This window comes from Phocoena sinus, chromosome 5 (assembly GCF_008692025.1).
Source record: "Phocoena sinus isolate mPhoSin1 chromosome 5, mPhoSin1.pri, whole genome shotgun sequence".
Taxonomy (NCBI): domain Eukaryota; kingdom Metazoa; phylum Chordata; class Mammalia; order Artiodactyla; family Phocoenidae; genus Phocoena; species Phocoena sinus.
In genome coordinates, this window is record NC_045767.1 from 26,241,649 (window position 1) to 26,260,451 (window position 18,803).

At 39.9% G+C, this 18,803-nt stretch overlaps 1 protein-coding gene and 1 pseudogene across 1 annotated transcript; both read right to left on the reverse strand.

Annotated features, from left to right (window-relative positions):
• Positions 1–1,573: 1,573 nt before the first annotated feature.
• On the reverse strand, positions 1,574–9,786 carry LOC116753910 (annotated as a pseudogene).
• Positions 9,787–9,868: 82 nt separating this feature from the next.
• LOC116753911 (pterin-4-alpha-carbinolamine dehydratase-like) lies at positions 9,869–11,933 on the reverse strand. Its single transcript, XM_032631955.1, has 2 exons — positions 11,768–11,933; positions 9,869–10,275 (listed from the first exon to the last, which is right to left on the reverse strand). The coding sequence occupies exons 1-2, from the start codon at positions 11,931–11,933 to the stop codon at positions 9,869–9,871; spliced, it is 573 nt and encodes a 190-aa protein (XP_032487846.1).
• Positions 11,934–18,803: the final 6,870 nt, after the last annotated feature.

An 18,803-nucleotide genomic window follows, 5' to 3' on the forward strand; every position in this document is an offset into this window, starting at 1 on the left:
ACATCACTTCTTGGTTTACCAGGCCTGGTGGGCACTGGGCTGGCCAGTGACTCGTAGCCTTGGTGATCGTCAGACCTTGTGGAATTCTGTAGTTGATGACCCTCACACTTTGGGCCTTTCCTCCTGCACTTCACTGTTTAGCAGAAGACCCAGCATGACTATATTTTAAAGTTAGGAGGAAAGGCCTATCCATCTCATCTCACTCTACTGCTCAATGCATGTAGAACACCTGTGATGCAGCTCACAGAATTCTGATTGACACACACATGTAATTTCTTACAAAGGAAAGTGGGAGACAGAAATGTGAAAAGGTCAAGTTTAGGTTTCACAATGATCTGTTGAATTTTAAAACTCAAAGATGTTTTATAAGAGGAATTTCAAACAGCATGCTATTATTACCTAAACAACTTATCTCTATGCTTTTACTCATGTTGTTTCCTAGAATGCCTTCTTGTGTTCCTCAGCATCATCGTATTTTATGTTTAAATCCTACCCACCTACCCTAGCTCAAATGCCAACTCAACCACAAAATCTCAGATTTGCCCAGCAAGAAGTGATCTCTCCCTGTCTGTATGAGACCTTAACTTCTGACACAAAGTGTATACACCTGAGCTTTCCTATGGGTTAAATTTCTTGAAGGCTTTGTATTTGGTAGGTGTTTACAAATATTTCTTTTTTAAAAAAAATTAATTTATGGGCTTCCCTGGTGGCGCAGTGGTTGAGAGTCTGCCTGCCGATGCAGGGGATGCGGGTTCGTGCCCCGGTCCGGGAAGATCCCACATGCCGCGGAGCGGCTGAGCCCGTGAGCCATGGCCGCTGAGCCTGCGCGCCCGGAGCCTGTGCTCCGCAACGGGAGAGGCGACAACAGTGAGAGGCCCGCGTACCGCAAAAAAATAAATAAATAAATTTATTTATTTTTGGCTGCATTGGGTCTTCGTTGCTGTCTGCGGGCTTTCTCTGTTGCCGCGAGTGGGGGCTACTCTTCCTTGCGGTGCGCAGGCTTCTGATTGCGGTGGCTTCTCTTGTTGCAGAGCATGGGTTCTAGGCACAAGGGCTTCAGTAGTTGTGGCTCGCGGGCTCTATAACACAGGTTCAGTAGTTGTGGCACACGGGCTTAGTTGCTCCGCGGCAACTTCTTCCCCGACCAGGGCTCGAACCCGTGTCACCTGCATTGGCAAGCGGATTTCTTTCTTTCTTTCTTTCTTTTTTTTTAAACAAAAAGACTTTTTATCAGCATCCTTAGGGCAACGCGTCGCAGGAGGGGATGCTCCTCAGCACACAGGCCACCCAGCTGCAAGTGATGAATCAGAGTGAAACGATTATTGTACACAGTGCAGACAAAGGATCACCCCAAACCTCCAACAGAAGGAAAATTACTTTACAAAAAAGTAAATAAAAACAACGCCCATTTTTCTGTTTTAAAAGGTGCAAGCTCTCGAGTGGCAGAGAGTGGAAAGCCCGAGGACCCGGCGTCCTGGAGTACCGATGCTCGAGGGGCCAGCCTCTCAGATCTGCTTCTTCGTACTACTGCTTGCTCTACGATTCTCGTTCCTACTGATTTCTTCAGCGCGTCAGGCTCACAGCTACCGGCCTCCATCAAAGCATTAAGACCAGAGACTCTCCCTTTGCAAGGCTTACACCTGAGTAAAGAGTGAAGCGATCAAACACCAGAATCTTAAAAAGCCAAATGACAGTGGAGCCAGTGCCCATTTAGAAAAGCTCTCTTACCCTCCACCCCCTTTCCAGTCCTACTTTGGTAAATATTAATGTTTAACCAGTTGGCAAAATATTTAACCCAGTTAGCAAAATTAACACCGTCATTTCCATAGTTGCTCTTTTGTGAATAGTAACTGTGGCCGGATGAACTTCACATTGGATAAAGCAGATGTGAAAACCAGTTTGCAAGAAAGGGTGCCTCCCTCAAAAACAATCTAAGCCCAGGGAACCGGCCCGAGGCCCTGCAGCTGCTGCTGATCCGAGGCGGGTGCGGGCGGCCGGCAAGATGGTCTGGCAGCCCGCGTGGCTCCTTTTCCGGCCAATAAGGTAGGCGATGAGGACGCTGAGGACCAGCCCTGTTAGGGCGCCGCCCACGGCGATGGGGATCAGCATGCCGTTCTCACGCAGCTGACACTCCTTCACAGGCCCAAACTTGTCCCCGTCCATGCGGAACGCCGACCCACACCCTGAATAGGTCTAGGTGACCTGCACGAGCTCCTCAGCGTTGCCCTCGTAGGAGTTCCCGGCGGCTGCCTGCAGCGCGCTCAGCTGGCGGTGGCGGCCTTGAAGGCGGGGTCTCCGGCATCGGGCGGAGTCAGCGTCTGCTGAACTCCGTGCAGGAAAACCCGGCTGCAACTTGCGTTAATCGCAAACTGGAGCGCCAGGAGCTGGTTCCTGCTGCGGAGCTCCAGGGTCACCAGCTGGGCTGTGCAGCTCCCCCCAAAGGTGGTCTTGTTGGGGTTGATGCTGAACTCTCTGGTCACCGTTGTGTTGTCCCTCGTCCTGCAGGTGACGTTCAGCTGCAGCCCCATGCTGGCCAGCAGGCAGGTCCCGCTGGTGACGCTCACGTTGTACTTGGACCCCGAGGGTCTCTTGGGCAAGGACTGGGGCGGCGCCGCCGGGGTGGGCGGGGAGGGCCAGTCTTACAGCGCGTCTCCTCCCTGCAGAAGCTGTTGTTGGAGAGGTAGGCCTGGAGTGTGGCGTCACGGAGCCCGATGGTCACGTTGCGCATGCGGATCTGTTTGCTGCTCACACACCTGTACCTTTTATTTATGTCTGCCTTGGTGTCGGTTACGGATTCCACAGTCTTGATTGCCCTGGAGCTCGAATTGGAGAAAATCCCTGTATCTGACAAGTTATAAACAAAACGCATCAGCTGGACACTAACGTGTTGCATTTCTTGTGAAACTTGGGACGGTCAGCATATGGCCTCTTCCAAAAGCTATCAGGAGAGTGGAGACAGAAGCATTCCCTTTGGGCAGGCGGATTCTTAACCACTGCACCACCAGGGAAGTCCCCAAATACTTGTTGATCGAATAGATAAATGAATTACACGCTTAGGTAGAGTAGATGACCTCAAGTGTTCTAGAATATTGAATTAAATCCTTGATTTTGAAATGTCAGGATTCTTTGTGACTTTCTGCTACATAGGGGAGTTCATATTCAAGCTTATAGTTGAGAACACTTCTCTGACCTCACAGCTTCCTTCTCTTTCCCCTGTTTCTTCAACCATAGTTTTAAACAGTTCTGTTTATTGAACTGGTTAAGTTTGGTCCCGCCTTAGGTGATTTGTACTAGCTATTTCCTGAGTCTGGAATTCCCTCCTGTCAAATTTTCTCTCTCTACATGACAGGAGCTTCATCATTCAGGTTTCAGGTCAGATACTCCTTGCTCAGAAAAGCCTTACTTAACTAAGCTAAATTAGCCTAGTCCATCATACCACCGTGTTTGATTTTCTTTATAGTACTGACTGAATTTATCTTCTCTGTTTTTTTCCTAGTTTAATTTTCTGCCTTCATTAGATTGAAACTTCTGTGGGAGAAGAAATCTTGTTTGTCTTTGTTGGTATAGGGCCAGCTACAAGAAGAATGTTTGAAAATGGAAGATGCTCAATATATAACTGTTCAGTGAATGGATGAATAAAAGAACAGCTTCCGAATAGAAGTGCTTTTACATATATTTTTAGTGAAAAGCATCAGGGTACACCAAAGCACATAGTTTTAGATGCTGAACTTTCACTGGGGAAGTGGCCTGATTTAAATTCTCTGTCGTATAGGAACTTGAGTCATAGCATCTGTAACACCTTATTAAACGCATTGTTTATACCTTAAAGACAGGGCAGGCCCTTGATAATACATGTATTCACCTGCACTTAGCACAGTACTTCATGGCATTAAGTGGAACAAATTAAGTAAAGGATTAAGTAAATGTAGCTTGACTCTCAAACTCTGATTTATTTTATTTACTACTTATCCAATTATTAATAATAATAGCTATCATTTTTGGAACAGCTACTCACTAGACAGGTGTTTTATATCCTTTATATTAATTCTTTTAAATAACCCTTTAAGGATAGATTACCATAATCCATTTTAAAGATGACTCAAGCAACAAGTGATTCTTTGCCGTTGGACCGAGGTCTAGTTTCCAAAATTCATAATCTTAGTTTAATCAGTCAATTGCCTGTTCTTACTAGACTAAAAACATTGCAAATGTACTTGACAGTCAGTTTATTTGAACATTATTATCTCAAACTTTGCTAACTACTTCCTAATTCTCTTCATAGCAAATAAATAGTTTGTAGCATGAATCTGTTCTTAATATCTAAACAAATCTATGGAGATCTTTGCTATACATCCAACCTGTCACTTTTAATAGTTTAATATAAAAATAGCTCTTTTGTGATTGTAAAAGAAAATAATATAGTCATTGCAGAAAAAAAGCTCAAATAATACAGAAAATATGGAGAAGAGAATACAGCCTAAAATTCCATCTAAAGTATATATAAAATTTTACATAAACTGAATCGAATTGTATGTGATATTTTCTTGTCTTTCACTTAGAATTATGTCATGCTATTACTTTTACCAAAAAAATCTAGGCACTATCATGTATATTTGGATTTATTATCTCTGTTTAACACAAATGGCACAAGTAAAAGCTACCTGAGTGAAACCCATTCTGACTTCATTCTGAATAGTTCAACTAATCTAACTCTACTAAAATCTAATTGGTTTAGTTTATATTGTCAGGTTTATCATCATATATGCCTTCTCTGAGGCATAAAATCTACAGAAGTCTTAAACTGGGAACTGTATGCATATTTATTCAATAAACTACAAAGAACTGAAGCAGACTGGTTTTTATTTTTTAATGCTTTCTCTTTTCTGCTGCCTTTCAACTTTTGACAAAAACATTTTTTCACCAAAGGTCACAATAGTGAAGGTACCATTGGTTACTCCTTCCTTTCTCCCTGTGTCCTTTCTCTTTCACTTCATCTGCCACTATCCAATCTTAGAAGCCTGAACCCAGGCTATTACAATTCTCACATATATTTTACCCGCTCCAACTCATACTGTATATATCATATCATTATCAGACAGATCTTCCTGAAATATCTATTTTTTATAAGATTATACCCAAGCATCTTAATCAGACATTCCAAGTCTTCCATAACCCGGGCTCAGCCTACTTTCCACCTCCTCTCTACCTCCCGGGCTCTGCATTACATCTAGGCTACCCTACACACATGTTCTTTCATTCAGTACCCCTTTCTAGGAAAAATGTTCCCTAAGTCTTTTGTACCCTTTAACACTAAAATATCATCTTCTCCTGAAGTCTCCTGCGACTACTCCATCTAATATATTTCTACGTAATGCAGGTATCTTCCATATAATTCATTCATTCGAGAATTATATTTATTGAATATTTACTATGTACCAGATACTGTTCAGGGCACTGGGAATATATCAGATAATAAAGTGGACAAAATCCTCTGACTTCATGGAATTTGTGCTCTTATGGAGAGACAGTATACATAATATACGAGGACAGTGTATGGTACAATGTGATAAATGTTATTTTTAAAAATTGAGAGGGAAAGAGAGGGCATCAGGATTGCCGGTGAGTACTTCCAGTAATTAACAAAATGTTAAGTGTATCCTAGGGGTAGGCAAACTTATTCTGTAAATGACCAGATAGTAAATACTTTACACTTTGTGGACCATGTGGTCCCTGCCATAACCATTCAACTCGACCATTTTAGCACAAACGCAGCCTGTGTCTCAATAAAACTTTATTTATGAACACTGAAATTTGAATTTCATGTAATTTCCATGTGAATAGAATTCTTCTGACTTATGTACTTCTCAACTGAAAATGTAAATGCCATTCTTACTTTGTGGGCCATACAAACACAGACAGGGGGCCAGATTCAGCCCATGGCTTATAGTTTACCAACTCCTGTGAACACCGTTGAAAGGCTGAGATTAGTGAAGACTTGGGGAAGAAAACAGAGTGAGCACGTGGACACGTGGGAGTACAGTATTCTAGGCAGAGGGTATAGTCATTGCAAAGTTTGTGAGACAAAGACACACCTCCAGTGTGGCTGGCGCAGGCAGAGTGAGAGAGAGAGGCAGGAGGTGAGGGCGGAGCAGCAATAAAGGTGAGAATGGATAATGCAATTGATCTACATTCACAGGTGACAACGATAGGTTCTTAGACCTGGAAAAGGAAACTCTTAGAGACTGTCTAGCTCCTGGAGAGCCAGCTTTGATTGGCGTACTGTCAACAAAGATTCTGAGACCACACTGTCTTAGCCAGACCACTTCCATGATCAATTAGCAATGCACACTCAGGTGTGAGGGCTATTGGTTGCCATGCATTTGTGTTCTTCATCTAGCCTACCCACCGCATTTTCACCACTAGGACACACTGAGCTGTCAGCTGTTTACATGACATACTCAACATTATCATCTAATTAATAACAGGAATTCTGAGTGCCAGATTAGTGACCTTCACTGTATCTTGGTCCTTCCCTGTTTCAGTTTTTACACTTAGGGCAGTGATCAATACATATCTTTCCTGGAGAAGCTGAAAAGATACTAAACTTAAAAGCTGTATAGAGATAAGAATTACCAATGCAAATTTTATTCCCTTAGCTCTATAAAACCTTTATAGTTTCTAAAGTACTTATGTCTTCATCTTATTTGAGTTTTAGGGTGGTCCTATGAATCCTTATTATCCCATAAAACCATCCCAGGGCCCTAAAATGAAAAAAGCAGGCCTTCCAGGCAGCTCTTAAATTGCATTTTATTGTGATCGCTGAGATTTTTTTTTCACAATTCCACGTATAAAGTTTAGCTTAAAATTATTACCAATTTTTTTCATAATTGTTACTAAAATACTTCTTAGCGTATTTAGAGCAAAAGGAAGGAAGAACCAACACTTCCAAAATGTTCAATGATAAGCTTAAAACTGCCATTCTTACTGTGCATTGTGGGGAAAAAGAGGAGGAGTTCATGCTGAGCTACTGTGATGACTAATGACATTTTTATTCTTTTCAATAAGAAGAGCTTTAACAATTAGGCTGTGTTATAATGAAATGTTCATTTGTCCAAACTCTGATTCCTGGTCCATCAATACCTCTTTGTGAGAGGTACATCCCTAAAATATGCCTTTGTCTTGAATGGAATGCAACCAGAGGCGTTTGGTGCAAGGACTCTCAGTAAGGCAGCCTGAAATGAACAATGGGCTTCAGAAGACCTAAAATTAAAATGTATATATATTTTTCCTGTACCATGTGTTATTCATTAGTCAGATATTCACCTGACTAAATATCTAAAACAATGAGTAAAACTTCACATTTTAATATGATTATAAATAAATGTTTAAAAATCCAAATTGTAAGGGAAGTATATTTTACGTTCTCCGTATCGGTATAAGGGACATCTGGAAAATACTTTTTTGTTGTACAGTTTTAAGGGATTTCAGTTCAAAACTATCTAATGATTTGAAATAGCCCACACTTTCCTAGACATATTTTCGGTTTTATAATTTGATAATAAGTGTTCACTTTTTCCCCTTATGTTTCTAATGCAGCTGGAATCGATTGGGATCTATTTTAATCACTTTCTTGTTCTTGTACTACTTCATCTCCTCTCATTGCTATTTAACACTTAGGGAGTGCCAAGAAAATGTTGGGTCTGTATTAAATATGACCTTAGTCACAGTGGGCTCACATTTCCAACACGACAGGAAAGAACGCTGTATTTATAAAGAATGTACATAGCAGAGAATGGAAGCGACATGATAATAATTGGGGGGATTTACATTACCTGTAAGTTGATTCTGGTTCTTTTCATAGCTTGAGATAATTCCAAAATGCCACTGATCGTGCTAAATGGGGACACTTTAGCAGGGATGGCATTTGCGTAGAGTAGTGGAGACTGTCAGTCTCCTGGAGATGGAGAGAAGTGAGGCACAGGCAGAAGTGGGATCAGTGAGCAGCAATGACAGTAAGAAGGGTCCATGACACTACTCATTCATCTTACACTGTTTTATGGTCAACCCATGGCTTCATGGACACCTAAGGAGTCTTTGGTCTCTGTTCTGCTATCTTTATCTTCCAACCCATGTTAGGGCAACTAATGGGATACTGGAACAATTTGGCCTAATTATTTTCTCATGGACAATGCTTATGTTCTGTTTTCCTGGAATGAGATCCCACTTTTTGTATCTAGGTAATTTTACACACACACACACACACGCTCAGTGAAAGTCACCTGCTCTGAAAAACTTTTCTGGTATCTACAGTCTGAATTAAATGTCCCTCGTTTGAACTCATAGTATCTTGAACACACTTGCATTCTTACATGATTATATGTGTTTTTTTGATTACATGTACTTTTAACATATGGTTGTATCCTTTTATATTTTTCTAAGTTTCTCTTAAAAATTATAAAATACTTGACAACAAGGAAAATCTGATTGAAATGCATATATATCTCTAGTGCCAAACACACTTCCTGGAGAGAAAAGCTTATTATTCTTCTTTCTGAAGAACAGAAGAGTGATATTTCTCATTCCATATTTTTTTTGCCCCTTCCAGGTAATTTTTTGACTGTTAGAAAGATGTTCTAGGTGAAAGAGAAATAAAATTCCAGGTACTATGGCTTTATAGATTTTGTAAAAGTGGAAGTGATTTTAAAATGATAAAAAGTGATTCGTTGCGTTTATCAACACATAATGTATGTTCCCAATGTCACCCGTAAAAGTTACAGTGAAAAGCTATTGCAGGTAAAACTAGCTTGTCTTAACAGGGTCTTTTGTAAAGCTTGTGCAAAATATCATCTCAGGCAGAATTGACCTAAACAAGGAACGTGTTTTATCTTCAGAGATAATTTGCTTAGAGACATCATTGATAGAATAAGTAGTGCCTGCATATAATCACTGATATGGTCCTGAGAAGCTGCCAGCATCCACACTGGTCATTTCCTCTGCCCACCATCATGGTGAGATCATCATGAATTATTTTAGGCTAACGTTGTATCTACTAGGAGAGATAACACTAGAAAGCTGTCATTTCTCGCTTGTTAACACCAGTGAGAGGTTTCTACTCACTGCTTTCTAAGAACTGTTTGCAAGAATAGGAGCAGAAGACAGGTTGTGCGTTAGAAGAGAAATGTGCAAAACCACAGAATCTGAAGTTTATCTTATAACAGCACTAGCTAGAAGATATTTGTGGGACTTTGTAAGACAGTGTCAATTCTTGGGAGGCTTCATTGATCATCTATTTTATTGATCATCTCCTGGAGATGGAGAGAACTGAGGCACAGGCAGATGTGGGAGCAGAATAAAGGAGTGGAAAATTTGAACTTTATACTTCCATATTCCTTTTTTTTTCCAAGTGAAACAGTGTTTTTATTGGAGGCATAATAGCACATGCATGTCTGTCACATAGGATGAGGATGACTTTAAGGTTCTGGCTTCTAAGATCAGACTTTATCTTAGACACACTTTTCCATCACAGCTTCTTGGGAAATGAATCAGGAAGGGAGCAAGACACTGCCTGGAAAGAAATCGTTGTTGTCGCTGGAAAGTTGTAAAGCAAGAGAAGAACTGATTCAAATCAGTGTACACGTAAAAGAGCCCCAAGGAGGAAGAGAGTGGTGTGGGGAAAAGTGGTTTAAGTTCTGGTGTTGGCGGTGATGCTGGCCTTTTTCGATGGCAGAGACTTGCCTCTAAACAGAGGCAACAGGATCGACTTGTCAGTTTTGACTGCAGCAACATTTCGGGGCTCCCCAGTTCCCTCTCTGGATCCCCAGTTCAGTCCCCCCTTTCCCCTGAAGAACTCAGAGAGGAAGGGCAGGGTCTATGTCATGGACTCTGCTACTTGCTCGATGAAGCTGGCCAGATTTATGTCCAGTTCTGAAAGGCCCGCACACGCGTGAGTGCTCAGGGTGATGTGGGCCTTGTCGTAAATGTTAAACCATTCAGGATGGTGGTCCAGTTTCTCAGCCTGCAGGGCCACTCTCACCACGAAGCCAAAAGCCCTACGGAAGTCTTTGAAATGGAACTGCCAGAAGGTGACATCCTGGCCTTCCGGCTCGTTCCAACCCATGGCCCGCAGGTCTGACAGCAGCTGGTACTTCTCCTCAGCACTTAGCCTGTGGGCTTTGCCAGCCGTGCTGTGTGCAGTGTGGACGCCGGCCGCAGCAGGTGGCAGTGGAGGAGACGAGCGTGTCCTATAGTTCCATATTTCTAAGAGATACTTACCATCTAAATTTTTATAATAACTGAGAGAATAAAATGAAAGGTTCATACCATATCATTAGAAGGCTCTTGGGTGGGATGCTTTTTTTTTTTGTAACTCTCAACCTTTTGTTTTTTTTAAATTAATTTTTATTGGAGTATAGTTGATTTACAATGTTGTGTTAGTTTCAGGTGTACAGCAAAGTGAATCAGTTATACATATACATATATCCACTCTTTTTTAGATTCTTTTCCCATATAGGTCATTTACAGAGTATTGGGTAGAGTTCCCTGTGCTATATAGTAAGTTCTTATTATCTATTTTATATATAGCAGTCTGCATATGTCAATCCCAGTCTGCCAATTTATCCCTCCCTGGGTGGGATGCTTAATAAAGAACAAGATAGGCAAGGAAAAACGCTTAAAGCTAATAATTCAGAGCATGAGATAATGGGGTTAGGGTTAGCGTCTACTGGTTTCACACATTTTACAAGTTTGTTCAAAGCTAGTAAGAGAGAGAAAATGGGGAATTACCAAAAAAACTTGAATGACAGGCACAACGGTAGATGGCCCTGAGAACAATTAGAAGCTTGAAAGATTTCTGGAATAGTACATCTGACCTTGACTATAAAAGAAATAAAAGAAAATGAAATGCTAGTGGAGTTTGGACTTAATAGACACATTTATCAGCTGCCTGAGGTTTTAGTTACAGAAATCTGTTTTACATAAAAATAACAATAATAATAACTAATAAATATTGGTCATTCTACTGATAAGCACTTGCTAAGTACTCCTTTTATCCTCTCCGCCATCCTATAAGGTACATATCCTTTTTATCAGCATTTTACCAATAAGGAAACTGACACACAAGAAGGTTAAATCATTTGCTCAAAGTAAATGGTAAAGTGCGTTTTGAGGCCAAGGAGTCTGATTCCAAATCAGAGTTGAACTCTTATCCATTAAGCTATAATACATTGATTAAAAATTATCTTAAAGTAGATCCAAAAAGAGTTCTTTCAAAACTCAACAGTGTTAAAACTGGTATAGATGATCTTATTTACAAAGCAGAAACAGAGACACAGATGTAGAGAACAAATGCATGATACCAAGGGGGAAGGGGGGGCATGAATTGGGAGACTGGGCCTGACACATATACACTATTGATACCATGTATAAAATAGATAACTAATGAGAACCTACTGTACAGCACAGGGAACTCTACTCAATGCTCTGAGGTGACCTAAATGGGAAGGAAACCCAAAAAAGAGGGGATATAGGTATACGTAGAGCTGATTCACTTTGCTGTACGGTAGAAACTAACACAACATTGTAAAGCAACTATACTCTAATTAAAACTAAAAAGAAATTCTAAACCAAAAAAAAAAAAAAGCAAAACCTCAACTGTTTTTAAAAGCGATGTTCTTGGAATGATGTAAAGCATGTGGAAGTTATCATACTTCATCCCCAGGGGGTCTGCCAGTTCCTCCTGTTGCTGCTAATAAGCATCTGTTTTCCTAACCTGCTAAGGAGGAGGCAGGGTCTGCTCTGGAGACAGCCATCTTCCCCTCCACCCACTTCCATCCTGTGGGCTGCAGCTGTCCTCTTGAGACGCTTGAGCCCTCCAGCCTGAAAGCTCTCTCTACCCTAGTAAGGGCAAGCCAGATGAGGCCCAACTGGATGGGCATCTCTACACAGAAGAATGAAGTGGATGGTATCTCTGTGTTTGTTCACGTTCCCTAAGACTCTGACACAGGACTTATTATGCTCACACAGACGAAGATGTCACTCTCTCTGATGTCAGAGATTTAGGTCCCCGGCAGGCAACTCAAATCTCAGAATGGGCTTAAGACTCAGACTGCCCCAATTATCCATTCACCACTTCTTTTTTTTTTTTTTAGCTCTGTAGCAACACATATATGGTTTTCTTTTGACAAAGGATAGACAAAGTATCAGGAGAAATATCTAATCATTACTAGAAACTTGTTGAGAATAAACTCACAGATAAAGTACATTTTAAAATGTACCCACTCACCATAATGTGATAAAACGCTCCTTTAAAATTCTATGATTTTATGCCAGCATATTTTGGCCGTGCTTTCATGTACATCATATTCTCAAAATCACAGAATTATACAACTGAAAGGCTCTTACACACTCTAGTCCTGATTCAGAGAGACTAAACAGCTTATGATGTACAGGCCTCCCAGTTCCAATTTCCATGTCCTTTCCATTATACCTCATTGTCTTGGAATTCTCACAACTCACAACTCAAATTCTCACAACTCAAATTCTCACAACTCAAATTCTCACAACTCAAATACCTCATTGTCTTGGAATTCTCACAACTGTGACAAGAGTTAACACAGAGTCTCAGACCACTTGAATCGTCAGATGGCACTGTGGCATTTTTTAAAACATAGTACTCTCTCTCATATATCAATAACTTGTTATCCATCACATAACTTCTTACGGTGAGACTTCCCAACTCATGTGACTTCAGTGAATACCCTTTTAGAAGCCACCCGTGAGAACTTCACAGTTTAGATTCGATTATAGTCAGTTTTACATGTCTTTGTATCACATTATATGGCCTATATTATCAAACTTCTATCTTACAGATACTGACCGTATCTACTATTTTATGTAAACCTCCCCTTAGTGCTTTGGTGTCCAGTTTTATGAAATCACTTTTTTAATAAATCACTTTTCCTTGGACAAGCCATGTCTCCCTAAGCCTTTTTGTTGGTTGTTTCTGAATTTAATCTGTGAAACACCCTTCCATTTTCTTCCCAAGGAGGCATCTATCACATTCCCCTATGCCCAGCGTGGTACCTGAATGTGTACCTTAGAATCAGACACTTGCCTAAATATACATCTTAAAAAGAAAGCCATAAATAAGTAATTGTTTTGGCCACTTTGGCAACTGCCTATTTCAACATGATCCAAATTCAGTATTCTCACAGACTTACCGAAAGAACAGAACCCTTTCTCTTGAACAACAGGATCCTTTCTCTCGCTAGAGCTTTTGGAGGATGTTTCAGAGATTAATAGGGCTCCTGCATCCCTGCAATTTGCTTGCATTAGAGTAACATAGTGATAACATGAAATACCAGCCACACCTTAAATAAGTTACTTCGCTTTCCGAGCAGATCCAAACGCATGCTTAGATGAAGTCAGAGCCCATGTGGTTGGGCTTAAAAGATAAGGCAAAGGACTCTCTAGGATGTGTCTTCACCTGCTTGTACTTCTGTCTGAAATCTAACCTCTAATTTCGATTATTTTGAGTGAAGCAATAGATCTGTGCTCATCACGTTCGCCTTTAGAATATGTGATAGCAAATGATGCGGTCATTAAAATTAGCTATCTTTTGTCACCCCTTTTCCAATATAATAATTAAAACTAGCCTCTAACAGGTTGACATAGTACAAGTGGGGATAAATGAGAACTACGATGAGAGCCTGGGGTTTCTGGGTATAAAATATGTTGGAGGAGAGAAAAAAAATAAGTGGGAAATGGAAAATTGTCAGACAATTCTCAGTTTGAAACTTTGCTTAGGACTAGCTGCGTTTCCCAAGGTTTCTAGAACATCTTGGAGTACAACCAAGACATAGGTGTTCCCTGCAGAACCTGAAACTCGGCTATGGGCATGTCCTTGGGCAAACAATATGGGTCTCCAGTCAGGAAGATCCTGAATTTTCAGAATTCATGCCAGACCAGGAAAAACTTCCCTCTTGTCCTTTTGCCAGGGACTCAGTCCAAAGAAGCTGTAACATGTTTTTCTTCTAAAAAGATTATTAAAAGAAATATGTGCAGTTAAGATACTGTGGGTTCTTATAGACTTCACACTGCTTATATACGTAGTTCAAATGAGCGGGCCAAAAGAACATCTCTCAACAGAAGGAAAATGTTCAGCGTGAGCAAAGCTGAGCGGCTTAATAACAATGGCTTGGTACATAGATGGTTCATTACAAAGGTGAAAACTGCCAAAACTGATCACTCTCTGTGCTGTAGTTATAACAGAAAGAAGTAGATTCACAGTATAGGAAGTATGTGAAATGTAAAGGAGAACATTTCACTAGTGGTAGCACCTAACTGCAGATCCCTTTCCTTGTTGTGATTCGCCAATGTTATACCAAAGGATGATACTGAGTAACTTGGAAAGGTAGTTCACTAACTCTTCTTTTAATCATTATTAACCTTCTAAACTGCAAAGATAAGAACTGTTTCCTAGTATTCTGTAATAAGGTAAACTATTTTGTCAATGAAGTGATATTAGCAAAGTACAGTGAGGTAAAAGATTATTTTAAAAAATATAGTGTATGTGTGTTTAATTTTTGCACATCTTCAAGCTAAATATATAAAAGCAGAGTTGCTGACGGAGGTCCAGTATATTCCCTTAGATGATTTCTGGAGCTATAGAATTCTAGAAATTCTATGCTAGAATCCCTATCACTCTTCCTTCTAATTTCACATAGTTTTGTTCTAGGTTTAAAAGGGTTCCAGCTAACGAGAATGGTGTTTGAACCTCAATTCACTGTTGCTTAGAAGGATATCTATTCTTATTGGCCCAGGGATCTGGGGGTTATCCTCCCTGACTCTCCCAACCCCCTCCTCTACACACATATCTGTTCTCCCAATCAAATTTTAATTCAAATGAAATGTTTCTTCAGAATTGTCCATTCAATATATTTTGCTTATTATTTTATCCTTTTTCTCAATTTCACCTTTTTTATGGTAGAAAAGCATTTGCTCTAGTCTACTTTTGAACTAAAAATGCAATAAAATCCAGTTTTTCGCAGATGTAATAATTTAAATTTCTAAACCAAATTATATCTGAGGAGCAGGGAATTATAAAGCAGTGAGCTGGAAGAAACAGGGAAATTAAACATCACTCAACATCACTCAACATCATTAATTATTAGAGAAATGCAAATCAAAACTATAATGAGGTATCACCTCACACTAGTCAGAATGGTCATCATCAAAAAATCTACAAACATGGGCTTCCCTGGTGGCACAGTGGTTGAGAGTCCACCTGCCGGTGCAGGGGACACGGGTTCGTGCCCCGGTCCGGGAGGATCCCACATGCCGCGGAGCGGCTGGGCCCGTGAGGCATGGCCGCTGAGCCTGCGCGTCCGGAGCCTGTGCTCCGCAACGGGAGAGGCCACAACAATGAGAGGCCCGCGTACCGCAAAAAAAAAAAAAAAAAAGAAAAAAAAATCTACAAACAATAAGTGCTGGAGAGGGTGCGGAGAAAAAGAAACGCTCTTGCACTGTTGGTGAAAATGTAAATTGATAGACGCCACTATGGAGAACAGTATGGAGGTTCCTTAAATCTAAAAATAGAACTACCATATGACCCAGCAAACCCACTACTGGGCATATACCTGGTGAAAACCATAATTCGAAAAGATACATGCACCCCAATGTTCATCGCAGCACTATTTACAGTAGCCAGGACATGGAAGCAACCTAAATGCCCATCATCAGAGGAATGGATAAAGGAGATGTGGTACATATATACAATGGATATTATTCAGCCATAAAAGAGAATGAAATAATGCCATTTGCAGTGACATGGATGGACCTAGAGATTGTCATACTGAGTGAAGTAAGTCAGACAGAGAAAGACAAATGTCACATCATATTATATGTGGAATCTAAAAAAATGGTACAAATGAACCTATTTACAAAACAGAAATAGAGTCACAAATGTAGAAAACAAACTTATGGTTACCAGGGGGGAAAGGAGGGGAGGGATAAATTGGGAGATTGAGATTGACATATACACACTACTATATATAAAATAGATAACTAGTAAGACCCTACTGTAGAGCACAGGGAACTCTACTCAATACTCTGTAATGACGTATATGGGAATAGAATCTAAAAAAGAGTGGAGATATGTATGTGTATAACTGATTCACTTTGCTGTACAGCAGAAACTAACACAACATTGTAAATCAGCTATACGCCAATAAAAATTAATTTTAAAAATGCTAAAAGAATTAAATAAATACATTTCTAAACTAAATTATGTCTGAGGAACAGGGATTATAAAGCAGTGAGTTGGGAGAAACAGGGAAATTGAAATGGTTTGTGCCTCCAAAGCATTTGCCTTGAAGCTATCACCACACCTGACTAGATCCACACTCATGACAGGAGTAGCAGTGGGTGTATTTTGAGTAGTTAGACAACTTACTCATTCAGCTCTGCTTATAAATTAAGAGTGCTTCCATTTTTAAACTTAAAGGAAATTTTGAGTGAGTTCTCAATAAATACTAGTAGTTTTCTTCTTCAGAACTCACATTCATCAAAGAATACTATCACAGCTAAAAAGAAATGATCAATAAGTTAACAAAAATAATCCAATATTAAATTCATTTTTTTCTTTCAAACTTACAAAATCCAAGGTCTTATTTCTCACATTCAGATATGTGACAAAATAAATGCAAAATATCAATGTTTATAAAGAGTGTTACAGACCACTGATCCCCTAGAATCTGTTCTGTTCTCCTTCCATAGGAAAAAGAGAGTTAAAACCATAGTTGGTCACTCAGAGTTACTCTTTCTCACCAGCCAGAGGAAACATGTGACTGAGTTCTCACCAGTGGAATGCTAGCAGAAGGCACTGTGCCACCTCCAGGCTGGGTCTTACCACACCACGAGTGCTACTTTGTACCTCCTCTCTTCCCACTGGGGGAACTGGACATAATGGCAATCAGACTTCAATGTGCAGATGAGGACAATGCCCCGGGGGATGGTAGAGCAAGCCCTACTCATCAGCATCTCTGGGTGACGTCATAAAGTCCAACTACCCTTCCTGGACTTTTACATGTAAGAGAGAAATAAACTATCTCCATTGGAGCCATTGCGTTTTTGCACCTCTTTTCTATGTAGCCTTCACCGTAAACTAATACCAATGGAGATCTAATATAAACCCACTTGAGGCATTTATTTTTCCCTAAGTGGGACATTTTGTTACTAGAATTGGATATGATTCAAGTGATTAAGTGAAGGGAGCCCTATCCTTTGTATATTTATTTATTAGTTCATGCTAACGTTGTTAGTTATAAACAAGAAAGAGAAACAATTAGTAGAGATTAGGAAAAGGCATTGCATTGGTATTCAAAAAAAAAGTTGGGTAGACAATACAGTTGTTTAACTTGAGGGTTTTCTGCTTTGTTTAATGTGACAATATGTTATAAGAGTGATATGTATAAGAAGCAATGTAATTGAATTAGTCTTGATCAATGATGTTTGAACTTTACAATTATGTTCTAAGAGCAATAAAACTGCTTTAAAATAGAAATGTTCTATAGGGTAAATGAATTTATTGTATTTATTCTTAAATTCTTCAGAACTTAACACCTTCCTGCCCATTAGAACAATTTTTTAAAGTTAGTCTTTAATAATATGGAGGTTCTTAGTTCTTCAACTATTTCATTGTAGCAGAACAGACTAATGAAAAAGTTTATAAAAATTATTGAATGGTTTGGAAACCAATGTCCATTTAATTATGGCCAAAATTTATAGGAAGCTGGAGAAAGTTCTCGTCTAGTAAGCACTAGGTCAGTGTCAAAAAGTTGAAGAGCACAAAGTACTCCTGCTACATAAGGCTAAGGGAGTATTTTTTGGTGGGGCAAATTTTGAGCTCAGCTGACAGCAACGTCATGCTTTCTGGTTCAAATGACTTAGTCATTTAAAAGTTTGAAAGTCACAAAGCACCAAGCTGATCTCCCTGTGCTATGCAGCTGCTTCCCACTAGCTATCTATTTTACATCTGGTGGTGTATATATATCCATTCCACTCTCTTACTTCGTCCCAGCTTACCCTTCCCACTCCCCGCGTCCTCAAGTCCATTCTCTACGTCTGTGTCTTTATTCCTGTCCTGCCCCTGGATAGGGAGAGTGAGAGGGAGACGCAAGAGGGAGGAGATATGGGGATATATGTATATATATAGCTGATTCACTTTGTTATAAAGCAGAAACTAATACACCATTGTAAAGCAATTATACTCCAATAAATATGTTAAAAAGGAAAATAAAATACTAGAGCTGAATTGGTAAGTAAAAATAGCAAGAAAGATGGAATAAAAGAAATGAAAATAAAAGACTGAAACACCAAAGACAAATAAAATAAAATAAATCTGGTTTTAAATACTACAGTCAAACAGCAACAAAAAAGTTTGAAAGTGTCTGGGCCATGCCATTTAGAGAGCAATCTCTGCTCAGAGAAAACAGACAGGCTCCCCAAGAACAAGGCAGCAAAGGAGGCATAGCTTGAAGTACAGATAATGAAGTTCTGATTGTTCCACTGAGGTGTGCAGGGCAGGAAATCTCCATTTACAAGCACATCTTTGACCTTCCTAAATCCTATTGCTTGACAACAACTTCCGACAACAATTTATGTATTGGAAAGTATCCTTTGACTCATAATTTTTTCCTCATACTTGCACTGACATTAAAAATATGGGAACATTTTCTTTTGGGGGATGTTATAGTGGACACGCTTTTCAGTAGTTAGAATCCATTATCTCCTTCACCTTCCACAGC

What these genes read in the sequence shown, in the direction of transcription:
- LOC116753911 (XM_032631955.1), bottom strand. Translation starts at nt 11,933, where the DNA reads ATGCCCATCCAGTTGGGCCTCATCTGGCTTGCCCTTACTAGGGTAGAG. An exon ending in CCCTGCCTCCTCCTTAGCAG is followed by an intron (nt 10,276 to 11,767) that starts GTTAGGAAAACA and finishes ATAAAAATTTAG; the next exon opens with ATGGTAAGTATCTCTTAGAA.